Genomic DNA, 25,772 nt, shown 5'->3' with positions numbered 1-25,772 from the left:
AGCAGCGCTGGAGAAAAATGAGGATGTTTAGTCTGCTGCTCACAGAAAGATGGAGGGAGTTTACATGTACTACAGTTAAATAGTGTAGTATGTGATATTTTAAATGGGCAAGAACAAATACAGTATACTGAAAAATTGCACATGTAGTGTACAAACAGAACATTTAACACAGGACACAACAGGCAAATACAGAAAAATTATTTAATTAGTTATGAGTCTGTTTGGCACAGACACCAACATTAGCTCTAGATAAATGCAAAAACATGATCTAATCCTATTGTCTGCTTGTTTCAGCATAAATAAGTGGCTTTAGCCGTTAACTGTTGGCAACACATTAAACAGAATCTGAAAGCTCTTTTCATCTTTAACAGTTTGAATGTGTCCTTCAGACTGAAGCAAACAGGCACATAAGAGCAGAAGCCATCCAGAGGCTGCTGAACTACTCATACCCTGATAGAAACCATAAGTTTTTTGTTTTGTTTGTTTGTTTTACCTTTGAGTAAAAACAGTTAAGAAAATCATAACCTGACAAAAATGAATGAAAACCGGCGTTTGCTGAAGCTTGAAAAAAACTCATAATTCACACATGCATTTTTGTAAACTCAAACATGATGGCGAAGCCGCTTAGTACCGTCGTCACTGGCAGTTTTGTGGAAAATGATCAGGACCAAAGACTCTATAACGGATACATTACATTAATAATTTCATTAGGAACATTTCCTATCTTAAATTTCTGCCCAGACCTACTGAACAATTATATTCTGTGTGGGTTGTAAGTGGAGCACTGACAATGTGTAGCTGATGGATGGATTTTTGCAGAGAAGACGAGGAGGTGGAGGTTTGCTGATAAGGATGATGTGATCTAAGATACCTGGGCTTCTGCTGGAACTGCAGGGTGATGGCAGGAAGGATTAGATGACCAGGTGTGTGAAAGTGTGTATAACTGTGTATGCAAGTGTGTTGCTGGATTAAGATCACTGTGCTTCCCTTCAGCTTGGACCATGTCACTCATCCGATTTCATCTTCATCTGAGCCTGCATCTGAGCGATCATCTCCTGCATGCGTCTCAACTACAAAGAAGAAGAACAAAGCGAGAATACAAGAGTTCATAAGAGGTTTCAGGTTTTGGGCAGCAAAAAGTCAACTTATACAAAATCACCAAGCAGAAAAAAGTGTGTTAATGGTGCAGTTTTTAAGTTGCATTTTATAATCACAACGAAATATTTAAAAAAATGGAATTTTTCTAAACTCAAACTTAAAAATGACTTAAGTTATATTAAGTTTGCCTTTTCATGATTGAACACACTGACTGGCAGATGTACAAAAACAAGATAACAATAAAAAAAAGTAACTCAATTTGAAATAGGTTACAGAAATAAATCTCATTTAGCTTCATTTGACAATTTAAAAAAAGGTTCTTAAGTCATTAGTCATGCAAATGAAAAGTAAATCAATATGTAATTCAGCTGTGATGGCAGCAGAAAAATGTTTAATTATGAATGAAGTATTTAATTCATGTCAAACAACAGACTATTGGCAGCTGAAATATAAAATGCTAATAAGATTGGCAAGTAAATTATTAGTAAAAGCATCTTAACACTGGAAAAAAAGATTTCATTATTATGATTTAATATTTTAACAGGTCTCAGTCTTTAAAAAGGTGATCTCTGAATATTTTAAAGGTCTATCGCCATCTTGTGGCTGAGGATGTCAAAATTCATGTAAGATATTTTTCTTCAGTGAAATATCAAGTTTCCATTCTGGGTTTACCATCTTCCCGTAAACTGAACAACAGAGTTGTTTTGAGAAAATTACACCATTCTATTTGTTTTAGCAGCCAAAACATAGTTCAAAGAGAATGGTAATGAGCTTACACTAAGTGACCATATCAATAATTAACAAGGGCAGCCCCAGTTCCTCCCCTTGGCCCTTCCTCCCCATATCAGTTTCTTTTTCCTTTTAGGGGTGAGGGGGTTAAGGTACAGCGGTCATCCAAGGTTGCAACTAACAACCACCTTGACAGAACTTCCTGGAGTGTCTTTGTAAATGGCATCATTCTGCTTAAGTATAAGAAATAAAGTAAACTAACAAAATGCCAAAAAGATTGATGGGGTCAAAGGAAGGAGGAGGGACTTCGACAGATACTTAATTTAAGATAGAAGAATATATTTGCTTATATAATAATAGGAAGGAATTGACCTTTTTTGCTATTTGCTATTTTCTTTCCTTCAAATTCTTGGATACATCTCACAGGAACTTGTGTGAACTCAAAATACTTCAGCACCAAAGAGGAAGGCAATACAATAGTTTTACGTACTAAGTACACAAAAAAAAAGATTTGCAGTGAAAAACTCTTCAGAGGCTTATTAAATAGCCTAAAGCATCACTGGTATTCAGATACAAGCACAAAATCTACCGTCTACACAGAGATGCAAATATGCTCAAGGACTCTTTTCCTAAAATACCATCTTTATTTATAAAGCACTTTAAAAAATAACTCCGGCTGAAACGAAGTGCTGCACATAACTAAACACTAAATACTAAATGAGCTAGCTAGTGTAATTACTAAAAATCTCCATTGCTGCCTGTAATATTCAGTATAGTCTTTTGCATCTCATTGTCTGATCTGTTTACTGCTGTCTTAGATATCTACTTAAGTTAATAAGCTTGAACCACAAAGGATTTTGTGGTACTACTGTGTAGTAAAAATGAGAATTAAATGAATAGTTTTTAACAAAAAACTTATTTAAAATAATAAATATATTATTATTAAATATTAAAAATGTATTTATTTATTTTACAAAAAAAAGTCACCAATGAGTGTCCAGTAAATGTTCATTTGTCCCATTTCATTACATGGGGTCCCAGATGTGTATGCATGTTTTATGCTACATGACCATGTAGCGTGGAGTTTTGTTTTTTTTTGGAAGAGCTGGGGTTACCATTGGGGGGTGGGCTACAATAATGGTAGGGGAAACACTGCTGCTCCTACTAGTACTACAACAACTATTTAAAGCAAAGCTTTTTAGTTTTATACTGCCCAAAACCAGTGGTTCCCAAACTGTTTAAACCACGTCCCCCAAGATTACATTCGTTTGTGTTTCTGCTTCATAAATGAGGATAGTGTTTTTTGGTGGAACTGGTTCACCACTGCCCAAGCACCTACATGCCCAATTCTCCCACTGAAATAACGCCAAAATCAGGTTTTTAAAATAACAACTGTAATAACTTTTCTTATGGACACCTCATGATAAAAAAATCCTAATTGTAAGGCAGAAACTTAAAAAAAGAAGGATAAAATGTTTATTGATGGATCTGGTTCACCGCTGTAGCAAAGCACCTACTTACCCACAATCAGCTTCTCTTGTCGAAATAACGCCGAAATCGGATTTTAAATATGGCACAGGTAATAATTCTGTTTATGCAAATGAATGTGTTCATTTTACAGATTATTATCTTTGCATTAACAGGTTAAATGTTAAATGGTCTGTATTTATATAGCGCTTTACTGTACCTGTAACAATACCCAAAGCGCTTTACATTATACATCACATTCACACACACATTCACACACTGATGGCAGAAGCTGCCATGCAAGGGGCTCAACCACGACCCATCAGGAGCAATTAGGGGTTCGGTGTCTTGCCCAAGGACACCTCAACATGAACTTGACTTTGCCGAGGATCGAACCGGCAACCCTCGGGTTGCGAGACGACTGCTCTACCTTGCTGAGCCACGACATTAACTTTGACTAATAAACCCCCACTGAAATTATCTTGGGACCCCCAGCTGGGGAGTCAGCCTTTACCTAATGTACCATTAACACATCTAATTAACTTGAATTTATGCAATGTAAGCTGAGCATTTGCATCACTTCTACACTTAAATGCATCTTTCCAGGAACAAATGAAAAAAGAACATGCTTCTTTCCAGGAGTGTTTCAGGAAAAATCTCTAATAAATAACAATGACTTATCAGTTCCTGTGTTCCTAGGGAGTAACAATAACTGTTGAAGTATTTCTTCCCAACAAAACCCTGACATCATGTAAATAAATTAATGTCTAACCCACCCTCACATACACTTGAGGGCTCTATGTTACTGAGGTCATTCCCACCATAAAACGTCGCCAAGACATCTATGCAGGAAGTGATGGCATATCCTGCCAGGGCACATTGTTTACAAACAGCCCTTGATTGAACCCCACCTGCTCTCTATGGTGCACTTCAGCAGTAACACAGACAGGCTGATTAAGAGCAATCAGGAAACAGGTAATAGCCTGATGACATGCAGGCTCCATGGCGAATACACTAAACAATACATATGAAAATAATAAAAAAGCCTCTCCACCCTTTCAAAAATATAGTCACACATAGACTCTGACTCTAAAAAGAACAGACACTATACTTCAGACACAAAGATGGCAGATAAGACTTTTTATTTGTTATCTGCTTGTTGCCAAAGCTGTGAAGACATTTTTCTTCTTAAAGAGACTAGGAACATACAGCTTTCCACAGTTTTCTTACCTCCAACTCTTTCTGTAGCAGAATCTGATCCTTATCCACCACATCCTCATCCACAGCTCTGCATCAAAACAAACATATTTATCATCAAAACTGGTTAAAACCAGAAAAGCTCCTCTCCTAACATTGAGAAGCATCTCACCTGCCCGCCCTCTTCAGCCTCTCAGAGCGGAAGTTCTCATAATGCAGATCCTGAGTTACCTCCTGGAGGTCTTGCATGTGGGTCCTGAAACAACCAAGAAAATTTTCAGCACCACAGACACTAGAGGGCAGTAAAGCTCCAATTTAGATCTTTTTCTTGGCGTCTTCTGCAACCAACTTAACAAGGCAGAAGTTCTGTCAAAGTTTTCAAAGACTTCTCCCGAAAATCCTGTTACTTCAGGGGTTTAACTACTAAGGAGACTCACACAAGCATGGTGCGCAATTTGAGGAAGTCATTGTGCTCTGGATTTTCAACTTCTACTACTCCCCAGGGATAAAGGCGACCTCGGATCTTCTTCCCCTTCACCTCAATCAGCTGATTGGATCCAATCACAGCAAAGGGAATGCTTGCCTGAAGTAAAAAAAAATCAGGGGATGACCAGGGAAACAAAGCAAGAAATAAGGGATGTAGAAGAAGATATTGAAAATAAAAGTATCAGAAGGGAGAGGAAGCAAAGAGGAATGAGAAACAGATGGTGTATATCAGTAAACCAACAAAGGGAAACGACAGCAAACATCAGCTCTGTCCAATCCTCTCACCTTCAGAACTCTGGTCTGCTCCTTGAACTCCTCATCCTCATCAGAGTCAGCGTCAGGTAGCTGATAAATTTTGATCCCGTGCTCAGCAATCTCATCCAGGACCTGATAAATTAGAACCAGGGAAACATGCAATGAGGTTATCATGTTGTAACCTCAAGAAGTAAATAGGAAAAATTTAACTCTTGAATCCTACAGATGTGTCACTGCACTTACTTACAGAGAACAAATAATAGAAAGGAAAGCTGACCTTTATGGTACTGTGAGACATTACCAATAAGCACCTTTTATTCGTCCAAATCTATCTAAAGAACTAAAAAAAAAACATTCATGCTTTGTTGATAATGCTCCATTTGGTGTACAGCTGATGCTTATAATATATTGAGTACTAATGAAACAATCTGTTAATTTACTTTAACCTATTTGTACTCATCTTAATCCATACATGAATCTGAGGTAAAAACATCTCATAACTGCAGCAGTTCATTCCACCAAAGCACATACTTTTACTATTATCTAAAGAAATTCAGAAAATGAGTGCCCTGACTGAAAACTGTGTATATATTATACGGTTAAAATAACAGCTTTTGCTCTGATGCATGACCAGAAAGTATGAAAGCTCTACACAGCAATAGGAGGGTGTGATTAAGTGCTTGTTGTTGCACCAAGACATTTAATTAAAAGTCCCCACATGAAGGAAAAGTGGGGAAGACTAAAAGAGTGGGCAGGTGCAAACTAACAATCTGTGTGTGTATTCAAGCTCGGAAAGAGTCCGAAAACAAAAGTTCTCATCCGCCTTTATTTCTTCTCTGACCGGTGAAGAAACAAATTAAAACAAAGGAGCTTTCTTCTCAGCTACATCGGAGACAGATGCCACTATTTATTATTCTTAACATCAAAGCTCCATTTCTTTTCCATGCACAATGTAGCCTTATGCAATGAAGCCAAAAATGTCAAGTGTTGTTTTTGGGGTCTTTCATGTACTGTAGCAGATAATGGGACAGTAATGAGTCAGCCAGGAGTGTAGGAAGTGAGAGCAGGTTTTCCTATGGAGAGCAGCTCCTGTCTGAGTTCTTGTTATGGCTGTTGCTTGTTTTCTCAGTGAGCTCTGTATACAGTGTGTGTGACATAGTGTGTGTGTGTGGGGTGAGTTGGACATTGTTGTGGGGCAGGTCTAAAAACAAACAGGCTTTGCAGGACTCAGGAGAGAGCGTGACACCGGACCAGAGCCTTCTTTTCCCTTTGCGCTGCTCAAACACAAAACAAAGTACAGAAGCCTCCAACACGTAGGCTGAATAAACAAAACTGGCAGTGTAGCACATGAAGAAATTTGGGAAACTATACACAGTGGGAAAATAAATACATGCTAAACAATTACAGGAAAAAATGCAAAAAACAACAAATCCAGTCACACACAAGTAGATAAGAGAGACTAATTCTGAGGAAACACGTAATAAAACAAAAACTCAAACTGAAGTCCTGTAAAAAAAAAAAAAAGTGATGAAAACAGCCAAAAACACATTATATGAAAGTAAAACTAAAAAAATATAGATATCTTGAAACTTTATCAGGTCATTGCACAAACAAGTCCGATGTCTGTCATCATCTGTTTCCAGACCCTGTTAATCCAAAATGGCTGTTTACCTGCATTATTCTGTTCAGTAACATGTGCTTAGAACGACCTGACACCTATAATCAAGACCTCTCAGGGATCACAAGATGTCAAAATCACTGCCTGCTCCAAATCCCTGTTGTCTCCTGCTGATTAACTGTACACAATGTAGGCCTCAATTCCTAATGTTATACCAGACTCTCTTCAATGGTGTTTAATATTTTAGTTGGCAAAGAGATGTTGGCAGCAGGAGCCATTTTGATTTTATTACCATCCTGTTGGGTTATAATACACCGCTCACACCCACCCCCATCTACGCTATTATGGTTGGCTGTGCAGGTGCACTCACTGTTGTTAGGGCAATGGATCAACAACTCCCCACAAGACTCTGCTCAATGTTTCTGACTCACGCCACAGAATATGAAGCATTGTTCATGGAGTTAATCCATCATGTTGAAAAGTTATGATAAATGTGAGGGTGGGGTCTGCTGCTGGTCAGTTAAGAAAGGTGTTAGAAATGAGAAAGGTGGCAGATGAATCATACAAAACATGCACTTCCACATAAAAGTCAGGCTGACTCAAACCTAGGAATAGCAGTATTATTCATACCGGAGTGGTTATGCATGACCTAAATTTGGAATACCTGCAGGTTTATACATAGACATAATTACATATGTTGCTGTGGTGAGAGACGTGGCTTTGCAATTTTTTTTTTTTGCAACTGCACAGCAGATTGAACCAAAACCTCCAATCACAACGAAACAAGGTGCAAACCCATCATTACAGGGATCAACGTTTTTACCACGTCAACCTGCCAGGAGAATAATATTTTCATCATTTGTTTATTTTCACAAGTAAACCCACGAAAAAATGAATGACTAAAAAAACCTGCTAAAAAATGTATTATTGTTCAATGATGAACATCATGGGTGGGAGAACAAATAGCTGTCAAAAAAAGGTGCAAAGAAACAAAACGCTACAAACACACAATAACACAGTTTTCTCTTGTGCCTCTTGAGGACAGAGCTGAGCCTTCTCCTCTGGGCTGGCATGGTGTTTGCATCCTTTAAACAAAACTAGGAGGGAACAATTCTTGGAAGTAGAATGTACCAGCGAGTTCCTAGAAAAATCAACAATGCAGACAGGGAGAAGGAAAAAATAAAACTAAACAAAATAAAACAATATAAGGTTATCTTAAGACTTATCGACCCTTACTGAAAGAAGCAATAGTTGGGAAGCAGCAATGCTTTTAAGTAATGTTTATGCAACCTTGTAGCTCTTTTCCAGCTTCTGCAGACTGCCCACAGAAATGAAACTGCTACTATATAGTGTGTCTAACCAGTTTTCAGAGATTTCTTCTTTTTTTAAAAGCTTGACTTATTCTGAGAAAACGCCTAATCCCCTTCAAAAACTATTTTCTGTATAGCTCAAGTAGCTTTTCACTTAATTCCTCTTTGAATAATTGTAAAATTGTGTTGCATCTCATAATCATTATACTGAATGAAAAGTTATGTTGCACAGAGAAACTGTAATGATGGAGCAACTGGTGGGACACTTGTTATGAGGTTAAGAGACTGGGGCCCTGTTTTTCCTAGGCTGAAGAATTTATTAAAGGAAATCCTGGTCATGGTGATTGCTCTGTGTTCTTAATGAGATTCCACAAGGCCCAAACAGCTGCTTTCTTTGTACTCTATAAATCCATTCATTTGCTTCAATGCAAGATCTATGCACCACAGAGATAAGGGCAATGAAAGTGAAATGTAACCAGAGGTCAACCACTAGCATTTAATAATGAAATAAACTTACAGCTGTCCCTTTCAGACATGTACTACTTTACATTAACTGGACAGTAACTGAACATAAGAGAATCGTTTTTTTGCATTTGAAGATCCTGCTTCAATCCACTGCTATAATGCTTTGCACAACTACTACAACTACTTCATGCTAATACAAATCAATACAACACATTGTTTTACGAATGCTGTAACTTTATGAGGACTTCAGCTATATATTTCACATTTCGTACTGTCAGGTCTTATGTAAATAATAAATGTGTCATGTTTACTATGGTTTACTTCGTCACTTTCAGCAGCACATCTGAATGAAGCTGTATAGGACAATGCTGTGAAAGATGAGCAATGTTCGGATGTCATTGCTTTTAAAGATTAATGAAGACACTGATGATATGTAAGGCGGCCTTAAGAAGAGTAGTCTGAATCAAAAAGATTCAACTACAAAAAAACACTTTGAGAAGCATGTTTTATTTCACTATCCTTTTCATCCTCAACACGATTATTTTGTGTACCACAATACTAATGTCTTACATGATTTCCAAATTGCTTCCTAGTTTAAAAATGGTGAATACAACTTAAACCTGTGATTGAATAGCAACCTTTCCCGGATGCTCCACATCTCTCCAAAAGCCACCTGAGAAGGGTTCAAACTGCCCATGACATTTACCTAAACACAATACGTACAATGCTGTGCAGATATCTTGGGACAGACTTTTGGGAAATATTTTAAAATAGTTTTGAAAAATATTTCTGCAGTTTTTCTAGAACTACTGACTGTTTTTCACTCATTTTCAGTCAAGTCCTTCAACCTAACCATTTTCAGAGAAATGTGGTTTTTTTTTTTTTTTGGGTCAAGCCACCTCATGCTAACGACTGAATCACTCAGTTATATATTTACATATTAAAAAAGACACCTAACCTCAAAAGACCAACCACTTTTGTGTCTTTACATAACAGTAAACTTTCCAGGGGTTCAAGTTTTCAAGTTTAGGTTGTAGGTAAGGGCACTTGGTTACTAGCAGCCTGCTGCAAAGACATATAATTTGCTCCTGTTTCTTTGGTGCCATCTACAAAGAAAATACCATAAATAGAAGTCTGACAGGCATAAAATAGTATTTATGCAACAAGAGAGTGATTCCTAAAAAGCTATTAGCTGAAAACTTGTCTGATATCTGAAAATGATGTTCAGCAAAGACTTGATATAGGACCTGAGAGATTGATCTAGCTCTTTAGCTCATCTATCTACTCCACGCCAAAGCCTCATCAAAAATGGTCTCCACGTCACGGCGGACAAAAAGCCACTATTAAAGAATGGAAACAGGAAGAAGGTTAACAAATGCCAAATGAGACAAGAAATGGACTGGAAATCAGTGACAGCAGGCCTTATATTGCAAGGAGTCTTTCTCAATGTCTAGACCTTAACATTACTGAAACAGAGTAGGATCATCTTGACAGAGAACAGAAGAAAAGGCAGCCATCATCCATAGAAGAACTTTGGAAAGTCCGTCAAGAAACTTGGAGACCTAATTCCTATTTAAAGAACTTACAAAAAGGCTCGAGCACTCAGGGTGTTTTGAAGAATAAAGGTGATCATACCAAATATTTCTTTTAAGTTTTTAACAGCTACACTTATTGTTTCTGGCTTATATAATGTAGATGCATTTAAGATTGTATGTCTCAACAGATCTTTTCCTGTTTTCCTGGAAATATATAAAGAAATAGGAGGTGGTTCAACACGTCTGTACCGTATATCCAATGGATGTGTTGACATATGCAATTATGCAGTCTTTACTGTAGGCTGACATTTTGTTCCATAGGAACTTTCCTCATCTAAGGCAAAGATGACACCAGTCGAGTAAATTACAACCTACCGTATTTTCATGAGATTAAAAAGTTTACTCTTTGCTATCTTAAGTAAAATGGCTTTTTCACACAAGAAAATGCCCATTTCATTAGAGCAGCTACTATTTAGGCGGCAACCTATATAACACTGGTACACAAAAATTCTTAGAAAAAAAACTTGATTATCTAGTGTTTGTTCTCACAAAAAGCTAAATTAAACCAAGTTGGATAATAAATTAATTATTTGAATAATAAATTAAATTGATTATTTAGAAACTAAATGAAAACAATGTTGTAATTGTTGTTCACATTGAAGTTGCCTCCAGGGAAGTGTCCCAAAACAGGTAAAGAGATCAATTTTAGTCTGACTTGTGTCTCCCAGCATGTCAGAGTGAGAACATAAAACACCTGCAGATTCTGATGATGAAATTCCTCTTTTCCAGGTTTGGAAAGAGAAAAATACAATTGCTTTTACATGAAATAATGGGTCAGTTCGAGACAAAGATAAAAGTAAATAAAATGAAAAAAAATAAATACTGTGATGAATCACAAGTTTAAGTTTAAAATAGTTATGGTATCAAACTTTAAGGTTTACGTATAAACTACATCTACATAAGCTGTTATCCTTTAGTTTCCAAATTCTAATAAGCAAGAACAAATCCTTCTTGCTTGCCAGAAAACACCTTTCAATCAGCCAAATCTCTCCAGTCTGCAGGGAGCTGAATGGGGTGAAGGAGCCCCAACAAAACCTGGGAGTTGGAGGGATTTAGACCTCAAACCCGGCTCTGTAGCCTACTGCCACACTTTATAGATTGGCATCATCTGGTGTCAGGAGGAAGAAAAGAGTTTGCATGTTACATGTATGCAGGAGTTCAAGTCACCAAACTGAAGAACAGATTGGCCTGAGATGTACAAAATGTATGCAAGCATGCACATAAACACATTCCTGGTGACACATATTTAACTGGTACACACTAGAAGAGACTGAACTACTGCATAACAGCTGGATGTGCTGGCACTGAAAAGTACAGGAAGTCTTACAACCAAAGTTACATGAAGGCATCATATGAGTAACAATCCACACACACACCCTCCCCACCCTCCTATTGTTGAAGCTAAGTATTAGTACAGTTACGACCACCCACCGCTCCTCTGATCAAAGAGAATGGAGAGATACAATTGAGCTATTCATGTAATCGTGTATTTAAGTGAGATTTAGAGGGGGACAGTGTCAGTTAAGGATTTCAGTCACACATCAGGTTTAGTGACTTGGTCTAAGGGCCTCACCATCAAAGAAAAGTGCAATGTCTGACTCATTATAGCAGTCAGGTTGTGCTTTCTTCTTCTCAGAACAAAGGATTGTGTGTAACAGAGTAGCTCGCTCCATGAAGGAAAACAGATATTTATTGTTTCAAAATCAGTAGAGATGTAGGGCATGCACAGGCACAATGACCGCAGGAGGGCAGAAAAATAAATATATCCGCGTGTTTGAAACACTGGCAGGAAAAGGGCCAAACACCAGCAAGGACTGACATAAAAGCAGCTAAGAATGAGGTCATTGCCACTCAACCTTTACGCACAACTTTTCAGTTCACTATTACAATAGAGCTGAACAGCACATATATACTGTTTATACATTTTGCATGGCAGCCTGATTTTTCCCCCTTTTTTAAGGGAGTTCTGAATGTTGAGGTTTATTTTCTGTGTAAAAACAACTTAATTTCTGTTCAGGGTGTTAGAAATAAATATTTGGATAGAAGCCATTAAGCAGTGATCATTTCTCAAAATTAAAGCTAGTTGTATACAGTAGGAATTTACTAAAGCAGCACAGAGAGGCAACAAAGAATTGTGACAAGGGGAGGCTAGCTCGGGATTCAGGTCATCCATCACTGCACCTGAGATTAGTGTTTTACTGTTTTAAGCTTCTTGGATTCTAAAGGAATTTTCAAATCTTAAACATTTTATAGTGCAACTACACACCCTACTTTTTGAGTAACTCCACCCGCTGCCAGATTTGAAAAATGCCTGAAACTGCAAGGGTTGGGGTGTGTGGGGTGATCAGCGAGCGGAGAGTGGGTGGGACAGGATACAGACAGAAATCTTTTGACAGACAGCAGCTCAGCTCACTGGCAAGATGTACAGCGAGAATTCACAAAGCACCTAAGCCACAGAATGGTCTTTGAGGTGGAAGACTTTCCCCCTCCTGAATCTCCTCAGCTACACATGAACAAGGTGGTCCTGAACCGTATCAGTCTGAGACGTTAGCGCTGTTACGCTGGCCTGTCAGCAGCTCCAGGAGACTCTGGAAAGCTGTGGAGACCCACAGCAGGTTGTGGCAGCTGCAGAAAGTGCTGCTTTAAGTTGCCGCTGCTACAATTTGAGCTGCTGTCTCTCTTTCAGGTAAAGAATAAAGTCTGGTGTTACTTTTACATCCCTCAAAAGTACAAATCCATCCCGTTGCAGGATTACTTCATCAGAAACTCTGTGAAAGAATAGGAGTCTGAAACTAGCAAATCCACACCATATAAGCTCACATCCCTTCATGTGCATTGGTGGGCGTAGTTTTCTATGCCTGTAAGGCAAGGACCTGCCTATCTGCATCTGGAGTGAGAGGCTGTGGGGTTTTTTAAATTTTCTGGTGACATAGATAACCTCTCTATATCACGAAAAAATGTAACCTGGTTTTACCCCGTAGAGGGCGTTCTGAGCCATTTTTACCCACAAAATCGTGTTTTTAAAATAAACTAAAAAAAATACTAATTTTATCAACAGTATATGTGTTTTTCATTACAATTAAGTAATTCTGTGTCGTTTACAGCTCAAAAAACACATTTTTGGGTGCATTACCACTTTAAATCTTCAAGTAGAAATGAAGTAACCCTCAGTTTTTTTAATCAGTATTCCAGTCTAAACTGGCTGTGTACTGTCCTCTATGTTCATACTGAATATAACCAGTAAAGTATTTTGAAACTAAAGCCTTATACAGGAAATGACTGTAGGGTCCCAGACTGAGAGGATCAGCCCCTCAATATACCCTCCTCAGGGCAATTATGAGTCAGAGACCACAGCAACCTTAGCAAAGGAAATTGGCATTAGAGCACAACAAAGAAAAAAGAAAAAGAACACAAAAGGTAAAAGGACAAAAAAAAAAGGCTGCTGAGCAAGGCTCTGTCAGGAAAGGAAGGACTGGATGAGACGCAAGCAGAACTAAGGGGATGAAAGGTAAACGATGGGAGGTTAGTTCACTGTGTTCTTTGAGCCTGAACTGTGCAGGGCAGCAGGTTGTGTCTAGTCAATGGAACAATCTTGACACATTGCAGGAAACTTATATTGTTCTATATAAGCTGTTTTCCTGTAATAATAACAGAAAAGACTGGAAAACCATTGAGGAAAGGAAGGGGGTAATTCGCTATGAGACAAATGGTTTCAAATGGTGAGAAAGTGCCCTGAAAAAAACAAACTAATAAAATGTGAGGGTGAAACACTCAGGCTCATCAATCATCCTCTAGTACTCAGCTTTCTGGCAGGTTTTTGGCTGCCAGTGGACTTCAAAGGAAGGATTGGTGCCCTACTTTAATGCATGGAATTGTATTACAAGAATCAGGCATGTATACCTAAGAGCCACTTAAACTAATCTGATCAAAACAACAAATACTCTAGCCAGTTCCCCTGAGAGACACTTGACTAAGATAAATCTGCTTCTATGATGCTTTAAAGGAAGTAGATTAAGACACATCAGTAAAATCAGAATACAAAATAACTAATTCTGACAATCTGAAGCGGTCTGATTTCTCAGAATATATCGTAAAAAAAGACTGATGTCAATTATTCTTTTTATTTTGAAGAGTACAGGTTTAAATTAAATGTACATTCATTTGCTGCAGGGTGAGCAGCTTCGTGGTTTTGGAGCACACCGCTGATGTATTTGATCTACTGTTTAATAGTGGACATCTGATTTTATGATCTTAATTTCTACTTTACTGGTTAAATGAACATCCTTGTGTTCATATTCAGGTACAGCATGTGTCTACAATAACAAAGACACACATCTTCAGATATATTTTCTTTGCTTTGGGCCTTTAGCACATCTACTTGGAAATTTCTACAAACCTAAAACAAACATTCAGATATACAGATTTGAGCCAAATGTTCTTCAATCTTTGATTCAAGTGCATCTTATTTTCTCTGGCTCCTTTAAAGGTCATCAGGTCTGTAATAGGTTTACTGTCCAAAAACTAAAATTTCACACTGATAAAACAGTTTCAAGTCATGACAGGGCTAAATCTTTTCACAATATACAGCCAAAAAAGTCTGCACAGAATTATCAGTGTATTTATTTATGTAAAAGATAAGTTGTGCAAGCCCAAACAAGAAATAGCTGGTTTAATATTCCCTCCTTAAAAACACATTATGCCATTTCCAAATGTGGGAAATCCAATCTCTGTATTTCCTGACAGTAACTGTTTTTACAGTAACTTACTAACATTGGACAGGGCCGAAATACGTTTTAAAATATTCTCAAATGTTTAACAGAACAAATAAGTTTATCTGTACAAGAAGAAGTGGATTTAGGTGGGAAAAAAAAATCATACTATGATTTTATAAGTGTGTTATCTTGATCTATCCAGGGAATTCATAGTGTTGCATGTGAACAAACTGTTAGACAGATAGCGTTCTGTGCAGTTAGGCTGAAATGATCAGCGTGTTTCAGCTACAATAGCTCCATTGCTGTACTTTCATTACTTCCCTGCTGGGCTGGTACTTGTTACAGGCTTAGATCAAATGTACAAAAAACATGCAAAGAATTAGGTATTAAGTATGCTAAAAATCTAATCAAGACAACTGATCTGAAAGCTGACAACTGGCTTCAGAATGCTGCCATGGGGGGTTTCTATAGTTTGAGGTGGGACTTAGTGGTGGCAGGAAACATGGTTTTGTTCATGTTAAGTGCTTCTTAATACTCAGAAGGTTTGAGAAAGGTCATAGTACAAAACAACACCACAAGAAGTTGCCTCTAGGACAAAACAGAGGAGGAATTTTTCCTTTCATGTAGGAACAGTTTGTACTGGTCAACATGCACAAATACAGCTAGTGAGTTAAGATATTTCCATATTGTGACAAATGATAAATCTTATTGTCCTGGAAATACAGGACAAAGGGTGTGTCCTGAATGGCCAAACTGTATTATAAACTTGCATTTTGACTAGCTGTTTTATCAGGGATTTAAAGAAACTGGATCGTGGAAGCTTAGAAGAAAATAGACTGCTGCTGGCGAGAACAGAGAAGAGCTGGACTCTTGTCAGCCAACCAGTCTGACGCCTGCCAGACCACCGGCTCCGAGACCTGAATGAAAAGCAGGTGGGAGGTCTGGTCATGAGGGGAAGGTATGGAGACAGGCTGATTTCCAATTAAGAAAGTGTTAAGTAGCCTGAGATTTAAAAGTTGTTTGTGGCTACAGCTTTATATGATAGCTATGTTTTTGAGCTGTAGCCAGTTTAATTTTATTCATAAGTGGTCTAAAAATTTTTCAATTAACTATTTTGTCTGTAAAATGTGAGAAAATGATCAAAGGATGTCTGACAACTTATGAAAACAAAAGCTAGGAACATAAATCCTGTTTAATTACATTAAAAAATACAAATCATGATTATTTTTTTTACTTTTCTTTCTAACAGTATTCCTTCAGCCTGTGATATAAATGAACATGAATGGTTGGATTGCATCTGGTGATTGGTACAGGGTCATCTGGCAAGGGGTGAGACCCTTACTTGCAAGTATTTTTGACTGAGTGGTTACTTTTAATTCTTAGTCCCTGCTGAGTGCAGTCTCCACCAGGGAAGGTCTACAGGCAGACAGGAGCATTTCGAGGCCCAGGTACCATAATCACATTCTGAAGGAAACTTAAAACACAAGAGCACCAAGCCAAGCCTACATCCTCCAGCCTTCAGAAAGGGAGGCAAACCTTGTTACAATAAGGCGTTTACTTCCTCTCAATTGATCTTGATGACCAAAGTGTTTCTTTGAATAATCTTACCTACTACTGAACTAAACTTCACATAGGAAAAAGTAAACAGATGGATGCAAGATAAAAAAAATAAAATTATAAATTGTATTACTGCTCAGCCCATAAAGGGTAAAAAGAAAGAAAAGAGGTAGGCAGAAGCAGGAAATCCTACTTACTAACTGTACATGTGAGAGGTTATCATCTAAACACACTGCTGTGAAGTGGATGTGATGTGAGGTGTTACTCTTTCCTTTTCCCTCTGGACAGCAGGAAGCTGAGGAGTGTGCAAACAGACAGGCAGACACTTGGGTCAGCTCCAGCAGGAAGTATCTGGGATGGGTAAGGATTATGTGAGATGTACTTCACCTCTATTATATATACACACTTTTTTTTATGTCCAATTCTCCTACTGTTTCCTCGCTTCTGTTGCCACCCCCTGCCCTTTTTAAGGCAGCATCATCAAAAACACAAAACATAAGCCATAAGTAACTGTAATAACAGAGGGAAGTTCATGCATGCTTTCTCAGACAATCACACAGATACCTGACACAGCAGATTGCCAGTAGGAATGGACACAAGACTTTGCTTCTTCTTATGAAGATCAATATGTAATGTATAAACTATACTTAGAATAAAAACCAGTACAAGGAAGATTCACAAGACAGACCGAAACACACGACATGAAATGTTTGAACTATCCACTTTAATGCCAGAAGTCAAATGTAGGGAGAAGATCATTATACGCGCTCAATTTAAATAAAAGTGGATACCTGTGGATCAAAATTGTGTTAATCTATCATACCCACCCTTCTCTTAAGGCGGTCCCTCTCTCTCAGTGTCAGTGTGTCCGCCTTTGCAATGACAGGAACTATGTTGACTTTGCTGTGGATGGCCTTCATAAACTCCACATCCAGAGGTTTTAGACTGGGCGAACATAAGAACAAAGACAGGAATTAGGACAAAAAAAGTAGAAGGCAGCAGCTACAAAAGAAAGAAAATGGAAAAAAAACAAGCAAAAAAACAAAACTTGGCATTGCATGACACCACTAGGAGGAAAAACAGAAGTCAACTCTATGCAGTGAACTACAGGTATACCACTACACTATCAAAAAGGCTGCAGCTCTAATGTTAGCCAGAAGTTTCATTACCTAGGTGGCTGTGTCTCCATATTTCAGTTTCTTTCTTAATGGCAATAATCATGTTGAAAAAACATAAACTGACTTTTACCAGAAAAACAATGTCATTTCATTGTTAATACTTGTACAACAACGTCTTTTTTTCTCTTACCCGTGTCCAAAAGGAGAAATAAAATAAAAGCAGCAGTGCACCCTGTTGTCCACTATGTGTCTTCTGTTCAGGCCACTTTCATCATGGAGGTATCGTTCAAACTGATTGTCAATGTACTGGATGATGGTCTTGAAGCTGATGTCAAAAAGAGAAACTGTAAGTGATATGTTCTTTAGACACAAGAAATCAATGTGAACTGTTCCAGAAACCTTAAAGATATGTTTCATGTTAAATGGTGGGTCCTTATGCTGACAAGTACTCTCAGAATGAAACGCATAGATGACACATCAGAAAGTGCTAAAACTCTGACGACGCCTCACTAAACCTCTAGTTTTATGATGGACATTATATTACAATGTCTTCAGTTTTTTTCAAATAATGTAAGTCAAAAACATTTGACTTAGTACCAATTAAGAGTTTCAAAGTTGAATGTAATCTACTAGCAGAAAGCACAATGTAAATTTCTTTTTTTAAATGAAAATAGTCTAATTCTGCCCAACATGTGTTTTTCAGTGTGAAAATACAGCTGTGCAAACATAACTGTAAGAGATTTATATTTTTTTCAAGAACCCTAAAACAATGTTTTAAATGTCTGAACCTAAATTAAACTACAAAGAATTCCTCTTTTTTTAGCTGGTCTTTTTCTCTGTCCTAGCAAGTGCAGACAACATGAAGCTCCAGGACCGTAAATACACAGATATGCCAGGAAAATGAACAGGAAGTAGAAAGGCAGACTGGCGTGGCATCCTCATGCTAGAGGTAGCAAACAAAGATTCAGATATACAACACATATTTACATGCACCAAAAAAAGCACAATGGAATTTAAACATAGGAAGAGCAAAGAGTAAGTGTAGAAAGTAAGGATTTAGGATGAAACCGAAGTAAGAGGAGTGGATATAGCACAGGATGGGAGGATGAGAGAGTGTATAGCAGACATGTCTCAAGTAGTTATCACTTTAAAAAAAAAAAACATACGCACCAGTCTTGGCTATTGATGGCGTCACCATATCCAGGGGTGTCAACCACGGTGAGACGAAGCTTCACCCCTCTCTCCTCAATTTCAACAGTGGATGCTTCGATTTGCACCGTTCTTTCAATCTTCTCTGAGGAGTCAAAGAATGAAAAACATTCAGCACAATCAAATTTATAACAATATCTAAAATTCCTGTCTAAGCAAAGGGACTTGTTACACAAGCCACTAAGACAGGCTTCAAGGAGTTGGACGTGTTAAAAACAAAATTTTAAGCTGTGTCATACAGAAGGAATATGTATTTGAAATCTACATGAACTGACCAGAGGCTTGGATAATTGTTTTCAAGCCAGAATAAGTCCTAGTCTAAGTCAAGTCATAAGAAAGGCAGGGTCATATTTGGACACTGCAGCATTCCCAACATTCCTCTTAAAATAATGCTCTGCTGGAGACCTTGCAGCAGACATTTCTTCATTATTACAGTGTGCATGTGTTTGAGTGCGTGTACCTGCAGCACCAGGGATATAGCGTTCAGGGTAGAGATCAGTGAGAAACAGGCTGTTAATAAGTGTTGATTTGCCCAAACCAGACTCCCCTGACACAGAAAGAGAAGACAAAATAAATACTCTTCAAAGAAAATATCTACTCTACATTAAATGACAACAGTGATTACTCACCTACCACCATCAGGGTGAATTCAAACCCTTTTTTCACTGACTTTCGATGAACTTGGTTTGGAAGGTTTGCGAACCCTACGTAACCTGCTGCATCTGGGAACTGTAGGCCATTAAAAAAACAAACACACGCTTCAATGTTTGGATAAGAAATTCACAAGGTTTAAGCTGGCCTTAAAAATACATAATCCATCACATTTAAAGAGATGGTAGTATTATGATTTCCTACATTTTACTATTTGATCCTTTCACTCCATAAATCTGCTAAGTTCTGCCTAACACTTCACTTTTTACATGAGGTCTGAGTAGCTGCACATATTTAAGAGTAAAACAGTAAAATTCTAACAGACAATAAAGCCCTTGCATTTATACAGCATATCCTCCCTTGCTTAAGCAATGTGTGCATATATCCGAAGTGTTGTGACTTCTAATCAATACCAACTAATCAGAAACCCCTCCTTTAAATTCTGTTTATCTGTAAGAATTTATTGTAAAAAGTGCCATGAGGTGATTTTCTTCCTGTCACTCACCTTCCCTTTTTCTCCAGACTGTGACATGGCTATTCTTTATGGGACGTCTGATAGTCCTGCAGATGGAAAACATATATGAAACTTAGTGGAACAAATATATGTAGGACAAATCTCTGGTCATTTTCTAGGATTTAAAAAAACAACTGTCTATTGTCCAATACATTGATGTTTTAATAGTATAACAGCTAAAGAAATTAGGTACAGTTGTTCCTATAATATCTTCAAAAACTTTGCAAACACTGGAAAAAACACCTACCACAAAATAAGTGCTATCAACTCAAAAATGGTGTTGTCCCACTTTATGACCCTTTGCAGACGACAGAGCAACAAAACCATTTGATAAATTAGCAACATGATGAGTGAACAGGAACAACTGGCTCCGTTTAACATTAACAAACTACCCTTTGACAGCTGAAGTGTGATAAGAATTAGAAAGAGGCAGGCTGCCGTTCACTGCCAAACAGAGATGCCCCGTGATTATGTAACAATCACAGAAGAAAGAAGTGTTTTGGGCACCACTTTGTATCTATACAAAACTAGGCAGAGATCCTTCATACTGACAGGGTGGTTTCATCAAGTCCACATGGAGAACAAAGGCTGTTTATCCCTTTGGTTCCTGAAGCTTTTCCTATACAGGGCAGCTCAGCTGAGAAGAGGGAGAACACACGTCTTACCCTTCATTACATTTCAAGACCAAACTTATGAGGGGAGGGAGGGGACACCAATCATTTAGGGCAGACAAGGGCAAGGTCAAGGCAAGCAGAGAACCCAGTCAAAGTAAATGGACAAAGTTTGTGGCCTAATCAGGAAACTAGCCATTTAAAACTCAATTAATATCCAAGTATAGATGTTAGAAAAGAATAACAGAACAAAATGTCTAAATTTATTCTAATTTAGCTGAAAAAGTAGACCTTTACATCAAAATTTATTGTTGAGGTAAGTCACACTGCAATCTCTAAGAGGAGATACTTAAGCTAAGAGCTTGTGCTTCACTTTAATATTTAAAAATTGATATTAGACGCACAAAACTTTTTTAGTTTATCATCATTTTTTCTTTATAATACAACTATATGAAAAGGGAGGGAAAGAAAGTTTCCTACGGAGAAGGCATATCGACCTAATTTTGGCACACGAGGAAAATCATTCAAATTATTTGAAGCCATCCTGGTCCATCCTGGTTCTCAGGACCCACTGAGATGTTTCCATACTTTAACACACTTGAATGAAGTGAATGGATCATTAACAGGGTGGCAAAGGTCTATTTATCTGAAACTGGTGTATTGGAAGAGGAAAACATCTAAGAAATAAAGAACAGTGGGTCCTGAGAAACAGGATTTGAGAAACACTGCTCTAAGAAATTTAACAAAATAAGTGCCAACCACTTTAAAGAAGTTAAAATATTTTACTGGACACAGATGGAAAAATTCCAGTAGGTAATACAGGAGACAACATCAGGACATCACCATAGCCTTTAGGATGAATATTTTGGGTACTGTAACAAATTGTATGGCAATCTATTTAATAGTTCAAAATTTGCTAGAATTATTGGAAGAGCCTTTGAGCGAGGTAGTGAGCTGACCAACTGCCTGCCCAGTGTTACTACAGAAAATAATTGGTTACAGGCCTAAAAACACACCAAATACGATAATTGTGTTTTCATAGTTAATGGACCTCTAAGCTAAAACAGCAGTCCACACAAATGCATTCATGGGCATAAAGAACCTACGCGTACCCCAAGTGTTATTCCTATTCAGGCTCTGTGGGAACCAACATTAGTCCAAGAGCAGATTAATTAAACTGTTCCAATAACGCAGTTGTAATCTCACAAAGACAACACTACAGGACAGACGGGGGAGGCACACTTCAATAATGCTCTCTTAATAATGGCCATTTAATCGGCCAGACTGCTGAGCTGCTTACACACTCATATGCCATCAATGGGCCAAACTTGAGGGTGATTAAATGTTTGGACCAAAAGGGAAAAATACCACCTTAGAAAAGCCAAAGTTCTTGGCATGTGATGCCAGTTTACAGTTGATTTATTAGCTGGAGTCATGCCATAAAGGAGCAATTGAGTTTAATTCAACCACCCCTTTATTTAACTTTTGACAAGCAGTGTCAAGAATCTGCACATGTGCTCCCCTTGGATTAAGTACTTTATAGACTTACTTAGAAATATAGATACAATATTTTCACAATGTGGACACTTAATGAAGTTGGCGGCATAACAACAAAGCTGGCAAGAGTGCACAGCAAGAGGCCACAAAGCTACTGAACATAATGAAGCAATGTTGAGTCATGTAAGTAGCCTCTGGGGACCAAAGGTAGTGGTTGTGGGCAGCAGTGCTGTAATAAAGACATGATACTTGCTTTAAGCTTTGGATTTGGAATAATACGACCCCTGAAGAGAAGATTTCTCTGTGTGTAGGAGGATGGGGGTTTTAAAAAAAAAAGTGGAATGACAAAGTCTCTCAGCTATGAAGAAACCAAAGGCTTGTTTGCAACAGCTTAACAGCAAGCTGCTTAATAAAAAAACACTTTATATTCATGCTGTGTACAGACCTTGTTTTTCTTTTTATAAACGTGTAACTTTTTATACTTTAATATTTTATGCCCTGTAAATACTGTTTGTTAGATTTGACTTTTGTGTTGTGTTTTAGCATCACCATCAATACAAAATTCCTTGTATGTGCAAACTTGCTTGGCAATAAAGTCTCATACTGAATTGTATTTTAAGTGCACTTTATTTGGAAAATAAAGTAATGTAAATTTTCTGTACAGCATTATGATAAGAATTATGTTTTTCCACTTATTTTATACTGAAATGAATGTCAGTGTTAATTCTTTTGGTCAAGATAGTTATGTAGTAAAAACCTGATACCGTTATAACATTATTGTTTGTTTATAAATGGCATCAGCCACAAAACTGCATTATAATCCAGATCAGCAAAGTAAACGAGCGTGGTTTTACTGACCAACTCAAGACTGTTATGAGACAGAAAGTAAACACATAACTGCATTATTTCCATCCAGTATGACTGGCTGGCTGATCCAATTGCCAACATATCCATCATGTCATATTCATGAATTATTTGCTTAGTTTACTTTCATGCTTAGGTTTAAATTCTAGTAGTTCAGTTGTCATAAATGCAGCAAAGGATTAACGTGTGGACCCTTGTGAAAAAGACAGGCGGTTATTTCAGTATGTTGTTCATCTGTATTTATATGAACATGAGTTCACGGAGGAGTATTTAAATCGAAACTCAATATGAGTAAATGTATTTTTGTTTTTGTCCATTTAACATCTTTGCACTGTATCTTTGAATGAAAGGAGTTTTCATCACTGTATGAGTTTGCACTTTATGCTGAGCACATGTTGTAATTTCTTCCTTACTTTATTTTATTTTTTTTTTTTTACTTTCTTAACCCTGCAATGCTTTTTTTCTCACCTGCCACAGATGTAGACTAGCTAGTAAGCTATGATCTTATGCAGTGCATCTCTACTCAGTCTGAGTTTAATATTTTTCCTGTACATGGTCCCAGACAAACAACTATTAAAATCAAAATATAATACAAGGCAGAAGCACAAAGACTTCGGCGCTGTCTCTAAGAACCATGTACCCCTGGTAACTGGTGGTGCTCCTGTGCTCTGATGCTGGAAGAGGAAGGAAACTTTTGCTGTAAAGGAGAGGAGCTATTGGGGTTGACTGCAGAAATATCCATGGACTACAACAAAGAACTTCACAGCTCTGATAAACTTTAATCACCAACATAAGCCAATTGCAAAAAGACTATGGCAGGCCACTAATAATTGGCTGACCTGCAAGATGCCGACTTGAGCGTGTAAATGTCAAAACAAGTTATTTTACTTTAACGCCAATAACTCACTTAACAGGTGACATACAGAAATCACACTAAATATCAGACTTATTACCTCCTTTTTCATTATATAATTAGCAAGGGATCAGTTTTTGTTTCAGTAACTCTCATATTATGTTTGTATATTAAATCCATCATTTGTGCCCAACATATTTACACAATAAAACAAAGTAAAATCCAACCATACTGATTGTTGTATTTTGTAAAAATAAATAAATAAAAGGTTGTGAGTTGGATAACTTTCAGTCATCAGTCTCATTAGTGAGTAACCAAGTACATTTACTAAACCAAATCCCCACAATGACCACTTTTCTCGAGATAAAAATTTAATTGTTGCTTTTCAAATTGAGGGTTATTTTGAGAGGAGTCCTATCTTTTATTTTGAATTATTTTTCCACACACAGTCCAGTGATCATAGGCATCCTGCTGTATAGCATCATCACTCAAACCTTAAGAGACAATAGTGCAGGTCCATGTCATGTCATTGTGAATGAAGTTCTGTTGTTCCATTCACACCACAGCACAAAACAAGAGGAAACATCACTTTGTAGTTTATAGTTCACACAGATGTGTCCCCTGGTGCTCCTGTGCTGGACAGTGTGAGATAAGGTCACAGGAAGGGGAAAGGTCAGAGAATGGTGAAGGAGCTTGATCAGACACTTGAAACGTCATCTGACACAAAGAGATGCTGTTTTCTCTGATATCAAATCTCTGTTCAGCGGGGTGGAAAGCTAAATTGTTTGCTGTAGTAAGAGGCAGCTGCCAGGCTGAGATTACAGCTTGTACAGTCTGTCATCACATAATGCTCTCCACTCAGTATGATCGGAAAAGAAATATGCACGTTTTCACTGAGCTGAACACATAAGCAAAGATGGATGATTACTCCTCAATGGTGGCTCTCTGCCACATCTCAGACACATGAGGAGAAATATGTTATTGTTTCCTACAGTTATTGTAAAATTGTCTGAAAACAAAAGGTATTATTTGTGCAAATCTATAACACAGTCAAGTTAAGGGATAATCAGATTTTAGAAAGCAGCTTCATGTTAATAAGTTACACAAATGGGACATTTGCAGGAAATTTGTGTAAGTCAACACTGGGAAGGGACCTGTAATCAAAATCTTACATCAGTGCTGATTATGGAAATATGTTGGCCTGCTTACGGTAAGTGTAAAGAGTTTTCCTGCAGAATGGGCTGGAACAATGGGACAATAAATAAGATCAAAACAGTCTAAAAAGAGGGCTGCTGGTTATGAGGGTTGAGGAAAAGCTGAAGAAAAGTGTGTATTTGGACAGGTGCGTAAAATAATGAGCGCGTGAATCAATGCGTTATTCACTGGTTAGGAAGTTTCAAACATGTTTGAGGGCCTCTGAGTCTGTAACTGTTGATGTTCACCACACCCAGTCTGTCAGACACTCATTGAGTTTACCAAACACTGACACAATGTCACTTTTTTCTTTCTTTCTTTTCTTTTACAGGCACAGCTTAGAGGAATACAGCAACAACTTAACATAACCTCCGCTTAAAAACGTTGTAAACGGATTTAGAGAGGAAAAACAAGGCAAAAGCTTAGTTAACGTTCCAAGCCAAACTTTAGCATGCAACAGTTGTTACCACGGTGGGTGTCATGTTGCCAGCACAGCTTTACCAGGCTGTGGTGTGTCCCCTCCGCCTTGCTACGACTGAACTAAATAGTTTATATTAAAAATAACTTTAAACGGCTGACTAGTGTCTTACCTGTGCGTAACTTTGAGAAATAGTTAATCAAACAGATCCTTTTGCCTGTCGTTTCTGTCCCAGCCCAGGAAGAGAAACCCGGAAACTTCTTCCCTGAGTCCGCCCTCGTTCCTCAAGCTTTTCCTTACCAACGCCAACGGCTATCGCGCGGCGTCACTGACGCCATTACGGCTCAGCGGACA

At 37.8% G+C, this 25,772-nt stretch overlaps 1 protein-coding gene and 1 long non-coding RNA gene across 2 annotated transcripts; one reads left to right on the top strand and one right to left on the bottom strand.

Moving 5' to 3' along the window:
• Window positions 1-476: 476 nt before the first annotated feature.
• LOC121648785 lies at window positions 477-1,152 on the top strand. The gene is made up of 2 exons (XR_006012034.1): window positions 477-769; window positions 820-1,152. It is a non-coding gene; the product is annotated as an uncharacterized LOC121648785 (long non-coding RNA).
• zgc:63587 (uncharacterized protein LOC393431 homolog) lies at window positions 938-25,772 on the bottom strand. Its single transcript, XM_041999159.1, has 12 exons — window positions 25,591-25,772; window positions 19,973-20,028; window positions 19,446-19,545; window positions 19,277-19,363; window positions 18,778-18,901; window positions 17,798-17,932; window positions 17,317-17,434; window positions 5,263-5,364; window positions 4,929-5,074; window positions 4,664-4,747; window positions 4,525-4,582; window positions 938-1,070 (listed from the first exon to the last, which is right to left on the bottom strand). The coding sequence occupies exons 2-12, from the start codon at window positions 19,997-19,999 to the stop codon at window positions 1,005-1,007; spliced, it is 1,047 nt and encodes a 348-aa protein (XP_041855093.1). The 5' UTR covers window positions 20,000-20,028; window positions 25,591-25,772; the 3' UTR covers window positions 938-1,004.

The sequence above is a fragment of the Melanotaenia boesemani genome, chromosome 11 (assembly GCF_017639745.1).
Source record: "Melanotaenia boesemani isolate fMelBoe1 chromosome 11, fMelBoe1.pri, whole genome shotgun sequence".
Taxonomy (NCBI): domain Eukaryota; kingdom Metazoa; phylum Chordata; class Actinopteri; order Atheriniformes; family Melanotaeniidae; genus Melanotaenia; species Melanotaenia boesemani.
The sequence above is the reverse complement of the archived record's forward strand: the minus strand, read 5'-3'. Positions and strand labels throughout refer to the sequence as shown.